The 8,676-nt window shown below is 40.5% G+C and overlaps 2 protein-coding genes across 3 annotated transcripts in view; one reads left to right on the plus strand and one right to left on the minus strand.

Moving 5' to 3' along the window:
• The window catches only part of p2rx5 (purinergic receptor P2X, ligand-gated ion channel, 5), a 9,344-nt gene extending 3,920 nt beyond the window's left edge, over nt 1-5,424 (plus strand). The window contains exons 7-12 of one of the 2 annotated variants that reach the window (XM_032534181.1): nt 2,031-2,172; nt 3,697-3,830; nt 3,926-4,019; nt 4,102-4,167; nt 4,312-4,400; nt 4,501-5,424. In XM_032534181.1, the coding sequence (XP_032390072.1) occupies nt 2,031-2,172; nt 3,697-3,830; nt 3,926-4,019; nt 4,102-4,167; nt 4,312-4,400; nt 4,501-4,753 (778 nt within the window). In that variant the 3' untranslated portion in view covers nt 4,754-5,424. The remainder of the gene's footprint in view (nt 1-2,030; nt 2,173-3,696; nt 3,831-3,925; nt 4,020-4,101; nt 4,168-4,311; nt 4,401-4,500) is intronic. The other variant, XM_032534182.1, reaches the window with a different exon arrangement.
• A 392-nt stretch (nt 5,425-5,816) lies between these two features.
• emc6 (ER membrane protein complex subunit 6) overlaps nt 5,817-8,676 on the minus strand; it is a 3,752-nt gene continuing 892 nt past the window's right edge. Inside the window, exon 2 of the mRNA XM_032534183.1 lies at nt 5,817-6,590. Coding sequence (XP_032390074.1) covers nt 6,224-6,556 — 333 coding nt within the window. The 5' untranslated portion in view covers nt 6,557-6,590 and the 3' untranslated portion in view covers nt 5,817-6,223. The remainder of the gene's footprint in view (nt 6,591-8,676) is intronic.

The raw sequence follows: 8,676 nt of genomic DNA on the forward strand, positions 1-8,676 counted from the left end.
GGGCTTGCCCATGGAGCTGTACTGCTGCCCTCTAGATTTCAAAATCTAGATTTTAAAAGGGACACATTAATCAACATGAGCACAACATGTAAATGTGCCAGATTTAGCCATTTTCATCTGCAGTCCCCGGCACGTTGATGGCTTAAAAGAAAAAATTTGAGATCAGATATACACATAAAAAAAGAACATATGTGCATATACATGTAAAATGACACAACCACTATTCTAGATCATGACAGATAGCAAGTTGATGGCGATGGCATGAGAAAAATATAACACAAAATAAGCCACACAAACACAGGTAAAAGTGCATAGACATTTAATCACACACAAACGCACCTAAGCACATAGAAACACTACTTATAGCGACAGACACATTATTCTAGATTATGGCAGCATGTTTGATTTGTCAATAACCAATGTTTTATGGATTTGGAGAAGGATTTGTCATCTGTTCGAGTCCTGCAGGAAAGCTCAGAGATACCACAAGCTGGGTGCCCGGGAAGCTCAGTTGGTAGAGCAGGCGCCCATATATAGAGGTTCCCTCCTCAATGCAGCGGGCCAGGGTTCAACTCCAACATTCAGCCCTTTGCTGTATGTCATTCCCCCTCTCTCTCCCCTTTCATTTCTTCAGCTGTCCTGTCAATAAAGGCCTAGAAATGCCCTCCCCCCCCCCAAAAAAAATAAAAAATAACAGATGCCACAAGCTGCAGCTAATTCATCAGTTACGATCTTATTCTAATTACACAGCCATCTATCATATGTTTCCTCACTAATCTTCATATGCTTATCCTTAACGGTGATTGCCCAGTAATACAAATCCCTCTTAATGGGTGTTACTCAAAATGGCTGGCAACACTTCAGTGGGACAGTTACACTCTGAGCCAGCAGGCGTAATGCTGCAGGTTGGATGACATACACACACACTCTCAACTATACAGTATATATACTGTATATGCTGCTGTTGGGGGTGTCTGTGAAGAGGGAATCTTTCAAGCAAAGGTGAAGACCTTCACTCAAAATCCCAAAAATCTAATTCAGCTGTGTATTTTGACATATTGTGCACATCTAAGCTGACAGTTCTTTAAGAAATAATAATATTAAGCTCCAAGTAAGACATCGTGAAAGACAGCGTTGGAGCTGAGTCCCTTTCCTTTCACACATGCCCTGCAAACCTAAAAAAACATTAAGCAGTAATGGAGTCTAAGATAAGCATCGCAAGGTCAAATATGACAATATGAGAAGTTGAGAGAATTCTGTGACTCTGAATTGGCAGGAACAGTTAGTCTGTTTCTGCCTCTCCAGCACTACTTCTGCCACAACCTGGCCACTCCCACTTCTAACTCCTGTGGAAGGCTTTTTTCCTGAAAGGTTAAGAAAAGCGGCACTGTAAATGGATAAATTCAGGGTGTGAACTGTGGAGAGCCTTGAAAAAAAGATCATTATTATAACAGACATTTCCCATTTGTTGTTTGGAAAACATGTATTACCTTTTTTCTCCTCTTCTTAAAAGCCAGCAGACATAGACAGTCCTTAGAAATGTGTCCTTTCAGGAAACCTGTACCAGAATACAGGGGATATGTGGAAGAGTCTTGGACTTGGAGGTCAGAGATAAAAGGTTATTCTGGTCAACGTGGCCACCCAGTGTGACCCACAGGACGATCGTCCTGTGGGTCACACTGGGGGGCCACGTTGACCTTGTTTTTCTTTGGAGGTGGTGTTGACTGTGAGCTGCTGACCATTTCCTGGTCAAATCAACCATATCAAAAACTTCACTCGCATGAACTCAAAGATCAGAAAAAAAAAACTAACTTTCTTACTCCCACTTGGTCTGGGTGCCGACTCACTCTGCAGAGTATACTGTGCCCTGCTTTAGTCGGCCATGTTGCATCATACTGTGATGCTGGCTTTGACTGGAGGTTCGATGTGGTCAATAACTGATTATATATCAGATGCGTTGACATAAAAGCATAAGACTGGTTGCCATAATTCCATGATACATGTTCTAATTTAAATGTCTGCTGTGCTAGGTCCAATGTTCTTGAAACGTCAGATGACAGCTACCTGAAAAGATGCTCCTACGACAAAGAGAACCACCTGTACTGCCCCATCTTCCGCCTCGGAGATCTGGTCAGCTGGACTGGGTATGACTTCCAGGACATGGCTGCTAAGGTACAAAGTTGAATAATGTGCTAATTAAGACTGGATGTGGGAGGGATTTCAATGAAATAGTTTCCTTACAGTAATTTCATAACAAACCATAATAGACCATCACATTTTACATCACAGCACAGACCTCCACCAAGGTATGCTTGGTGAATTTTCCCAGTCGGGAATTTTGTTGACACCACATGAACACAGCACTAACATTTTGATATTTGACTTATAGACAAAATGCTTGCTGCACATGTAACATAAGGCATCAGGATCTCCCGGTTTTTATCATTTTTCTTGGTGATGCCGCACATCTTATTGCCTGTATTCTCTTTGTCTTCTAAAAGGAATACGCCACTGTTTGTTGAAATAGGGTTTATCACGGTCTCCCCTAGCTGGAGATAGGGGGGCAAACGCATTTATTGTCCTGAGCAAAAATGGCAGCGCCGCCGCTAGTTAGCTTAGCATAGTGAATGGAATCCTATGTTGCATGTTGTAAGTAAAAGTGAGCCAACAAAAAAACAACTCCAAACTAATTACTTCTTGTGGCCTGCATATTTACAACGAGTACAAATAGCAATGCAGATTAAGACCAGACGATTTCCTAGGTAGACTTGGGACTATTTTGGGTGGAAGCACAGCCGAAGCACTGCCAATGGGCGCAGAGATCACACAGCACCTCATACCCCCCCCAACTGTGGTCAACATACCTGGCGTGAATAGCTGGCTATTTTCCCTCCAGTAGTCAGTGAATGGCGATGAACATGGCAGATTTTGTGCGTATTATGTGCTTCGGCTGTGCAACCACCCAATATAGTCCCAAATTAATATCTGCCTAGGAAATGGTCTAGGCTTAATCTGCATTTCTATTTGTAGTCGTCATGCCTCGTTGTTTTTCAGTTTGGCATTAAGGACCTGTAAACTGACACAAATGAGACCACGAACCCCCATTTGAAAAGATTTCATCCCAGGGTCCCCCATCTGATAGGATTTCTGCTTTTAGATGTTGTATTGCAGAAAGTGCATGAAACCCATGACCAAAATAATCATGTAATCTGTAATTGTGTTACTTATGGATGGAATTATAGAGAAAACTGATTATTCCCGTTTTAGCTGTGGACCTCCTGGAACACCCTAAAAGACCCCTGTGGGTCCTCGGACCCTATTTAGGGAACCATTGTGCTAGGAGACAAGGAGGCTGTGGGCGGGACTTTAATGTGCTCTGTCCTGACTTCCTGGGACACTTCAATGGAGCAGAGCCATTATTAATATGTACCCTGTTCTTCTCTATTATGCTATTATGACAGGTCAAATTGTCTGCTGTGAAAAGCATTTTGTTTGTGACAAGGCATATTGTCATTGGTTCATTTGGTGACATCACATAATTCCCATTTTAGCTCCACCCACCTTCAATCTGATTAAAAGTCTGAAAGAAGGGTAACGAGACATATGACAAACATGAAGTGTGTCCACATAGCCAAGAGCTGCAGTAATGTGTTAGGCTGCACTTATATTCACAAAGTGACTGTTTCTGTCCATCAGGGGGGGTCTGTTGGGATTCTCATTGAGTGGAACTGTGACCTGGATAAGGACTCTACACAGTGTAATCCACATTACAGCTTTACCCGTTTGGACTTAAACTCTAACAACTCGGTGACATCGGGATACAACTTCAGGTATGTCCCTTCAGTCCATCAACAAGAAATACACCTTTTCTAACCCTTTTATTTTTATTATACAGTATATCAACTGATTTTTGCCCACCCTACAGATATGCCAGGTATTACAAGGATCAAAATGGCGAGACCTTTCGCACTTTGTATAAGGTGTATGGGATTCGCTTTGATATAATGATCAATGGCCAGGTACAGCAAATTATGATTTTTCTAGGGGAGTAGCATGATTCTGGTAAAAGACATGCAGTAAATGCTTTTTATTGTTTTCCAGGCTGGGAAATTCAGTATTGTACCCACAATAATTGCCATTGGATCAGGTGTTGCCCTGCTTGGTGTGGTGAGTAATTTCTTAAAATATTATGTTAATGACTGTGGATAATAAGTGACATCTTAAGTGTGAAAAATGTCATATTATAGTGCTACTAGAGTAACAAAAATAACAATTATCTGCAGCCAGTTGATTAATATTTTTTTCTTCCAGGGAGCCTTTGCATGTGATATGATACTGCTGTACATGATGAACACGAGCTCCCTCTACCGAGAGAGGAAGTTTGAAATCATCAACTTCAAGTATGACTAACTATATTTACACAAACAATTTAAATCAGCATTTTCCCCAATCTTGATCATCACATTTATCGGCACATTTCTCACATAATGTATGTAACAGAAAAGACCCGACCAAAGCCAAGGACGGGAGGACAGGACACCGGGAAAGGAGATCCAGGAAACCAGCCGCAGAGAAAGAGGCCGCCAACTCCAATAAAAAGCCAGAGGAAAGTGAACCAGCTGCAGAGAGCCAGGTTTCTGTGGACAAACAGGGTCCCACCATTCCACGCAACACAGGACAGCGCTACTCCGCCCTTCTCTCTCCCCAAGGTGCAGAGCCAAGGCCTCACATCACCTTCGCTTCCCAAAATTAAGTTTGCAGGAAGAGCTAGACAAATCACCAGCAGTGGTCTGCCAGAGGTGGAACCAAAAGTTGGACCCATGTCCACTTCTCACCTACTGGTGAGACTGGACAGCTGGCATGCCACTAGCTTGAGTGATGCTTGACCTGACTAAAGATATGTTGGTCCAGAGAAAAGGGAATGTGCAAGTGGGCCTGGAAGCTGATGAAGAAATACACAGAAAGGCTGGGTCAGGGTCCAAAGCTGGGATGTGGGAGATTACAACAGGTCCATAAATAATATGCAAAAGTACTGTGGTATGCTGATGCAATTAGCAGACGTCAAAAGGATTAATCGAAGATTTAAAGTGAATTGCCAAATAATTGCAGATTACTGCTTTAAAATTGCAAGTAATTCATTGTGTCTTTTTTTCATGTCACAAAATCAATACTTAATAGCTTTCTTGGCTGTTGATCAGACTAATTAAGCATCATTTCCAGGTTGAGTTTTTATTTTTGCTATTTATGGACTAACAATTCCAGCAAAAATTCTAGATATCATAGACTCCTGAATGAAAATATCTATGATCTCAAATGTAGAAATGGATTAAGTAAATTAGACTGGATTTATAAACTAAAATTATTTTGGCTAAATAAGTTTGCAAAATAACTTCTAAATGATTTTGTATGCATGGATTAAAAGAGTTTAAAAAAATCTGTACTTAAAAAACGGTGAACGGTCTTAATGGTTGGTACTTCAGTCATGTACCTGTTGTGACAGGTGTACTGTTAAACACCGATGTGTTTCCTCCTGTATGTTGACGCTGACGTCGGCCATTCAGTGGCCACAACACAATCTTTTTCACTATATTATTCACTTGTGAAGCTGTGGAATGCAGACGTGATGTCCTCCGAGACTACTGCTGATTGTTAATGAATGGCGCGAGACACTGAGGTGCACGGTCTCCTGGTTTCTTCTTGCAGTTCCTATTTACCGAATGGTCTGTTTTGTTGGAAACAAACGCATTTGCCATTTTATTTCATGTCAACAAAGGACACTTCCTAAAAGACAAACTGATAAATAATACATACAAGTCGTAAAGAGGTAATTATTTATTTTAATTAGTAATCAGACTTGTTATAACTTAACCATAGTATTGTACATGAAATGTGATGAAACGTGCGTCCACCTTTAACCTGGTTTTATCCGTTACACTACATCCTCCATTAACATCAGTGTGGTCCTCCTGGTACGGATGATACCGAGCACTGATGGGGACTTACAGGTTAAAAAAGTTCACAGTCACTGCCAAGTGTGTAGCAGGAAAGAGAAGAGAATATTTGATTCTGCACACTATAATTATTGAACAATCCTCCATTTAATCAACAGTTCATAATGGAAGAAGTATTTTACTACTGGCTTATCTACAAACAGCAGGACAGACAAATAATTGGTTTATGTAACATTAGATAGGATTAATTTAGTTATTTATGGAAGGTCATTTTAGTAAACATGCACCATTCCGTAGAGGAAAGTCCAGAACAGGACGTAAGTGAAGAGACCCCCGACGAGGCCGCCAGTGAAGAGCAGCCGCCGCGATTTAAAGCATTTGTTCCATCGTCGTCCGGCCTTGAGAATGAGCAGCAGAGAGAGGAGAAAAGAGGCGAGGAAATAAAAAATGAAGCCATACAGTCCGGTGAGCCCGAGGATGCCCGCTGTTGCTCCGGACAGAGCGGACACAGAGGTGCGGCAGTAGTCCAGGACGCCGGCGTTTCCCCTCACAGCGACTTCGCTGATGAACTGTGGTCCCTCTCGCTTGGCTACGACTCCTGTCATCTTGGCTCTGGACCGCTATCACAGGAAGGTGCTCCTGGTTCACGAGACATGCAGAAACCAAAATTAATACATTTACTCAAATAACCCTAAACCCAGTACAAAAGTACAGTTTTCAAAGTATATTTATGTCACATATACAGTTGTCTTTTTTTAAAAACTTTATGGGTCTTCTGAAAATGTGACCAAATCCACTGGCTCCATTATATACTGTACATACAGCAACCTTAACGATTATTGCAGTGATGTAGAAAGTCATATCAATCTAATTTTCTGTGTGACATGACCTCTTTGACTTCTCATGAGTGGTTGTAATTGACTACAGCTGGTGACATCTCTGAACCCATTTAAATAAAGCTTGTTTGATACACACTCTGACTCAACCACTAACGTTATGATGGGCCAGTCTAAGGAGGTCTGCACGGAACTAAAGAAGCCGGATTATTGAATCAAGTCAGGAAAATCACTTGGAGCCATTTCAAAGCAGCTACAGGTCCCAAGAACCACTGTGCAAGCTATCGTTTGTAAGTATGAAGTGCATGGCACAGGTGTGGCACTGCCACAATCCGGAAGACCACGCAAGTCATCAATTACTGCCGAGAGAAAATTGGTCGGGATGGTCAGGACGCTCCAGAAGTGGCACCTTAAGGTTTGACTTTAGTTTGCTTCTGATCATGTGGACAAAGACAAGGCCTTGTGTAATAAAGTTGTGGTCAGATGAAACAAAAATGGAGCTATTTGGCCACAATGACCAGAAGTACGTGTGAAGGAGAAAAGGTGAGACCTTAAACCCCAAGAACACCACACCTACCGTCCAGCATGGTGGTGGAGGTAGTATTGTGCTCTGTGGCTGTTTTGCTGCAAGTGGAACCGGGGCTTTACAGAAGGTGAATGGACTAATGAAGAAAGAGGATTACCTTCAAATTCTTCAGAAAAACCTAAAAGCATCAGCCAGACGCTTGGGCCTTGGACGCAGTTGGGTGTTTCAACAGGACAAGATCCCAAACAAATATCAAAAGTGGTAATGGAATGGCGAAATCGGGCTAGAATTAATTACTTCCCAAAGTCCTGACATCGAGAACATGTGGACGTTGCGGAATAAACAAGTCTGTGTCAGAAAGCCCAAAAATGTAGCTGAACTGCCCCAAATCTGTCAAGGAGTGGTCAAAGACTCAATCAGAAGCTTGTGGACGGCTACCAAAGGGATCGATGTGAAAATGGCCAAAGGAGATTCAACCAAATATTAACATTGTTGTGTGTATATTTTGTTCCAGTTGATTTGGTCACATTTTCAGAAAAAAAAACAAAGTAAAAAAAGATCCAAATTTCATGACTGGTTTTGTGACAAAAAAAGTATGTGCTCCAATGATTCCATCACAGAAAAATAGCAATTATTGGAAACTCAAACTGCCATGACATACGTGTTCTTTACAACTGTATGTTAACTTTTGGCCACAAAGACGGATCAAGATGACCAAAATAATGTTATTATAACCAAAATAATGGTACAATCCAGTCCATTTCTACCAGCTAAATGCTGCAGAAGAAATTACAATTTACACCTGATCTCATACCAATCTCAACATTTGTATTAACACACATTACTATATCAGTTACACTATTATTACTATATCAGTAACACTATTATTACTATACTTCAGTAACACTATACTACTATACATAACACTATTCTACTATACAGTTACACTATTATTACTATAACAGTAACACTATTACTACTATTCAGTTAACACTTATACTATACCAGTTACACTATTATACTATATCGTAACACTATTATTACTTAATCTTAACACTATTATTACTATATCAGTTACACTATTATTACTATATCAGTATACTATACTACTATCAGACACTATTATTACTATATCAGTTACACTATTACTACTATATCAGTAACACTATTATTACTATATCAGTTACACTATTATTACTATATCAGTTACACTATTATTACTATATCAGTAATACTATTACTACTATATCAGTAACACTATTATTACTATATCAGTTACACTATTACTACTATATCAGTTACACTATTATTACTATATCAGTTACACTATTACTATGACATGTAACACTGACAGGCCGTTTCT

The sequence above is a fragment of the Etheostoma spectabile genome, chromosome 13 (genome assembly GCF_008692095.1).
Source record: "Etheostoma spectabile isolate EspeVRDwgs_2016 chromosome 13, UIUC_Espe_1.0, whole genome shotgun sequence".
Classification (NCBI taxonomy): Eukaryota; Metazoa; Chordata; class Actinopteri; order Perciformes; family Percidae; genus Etheostoma; species Etheostoma spectabile.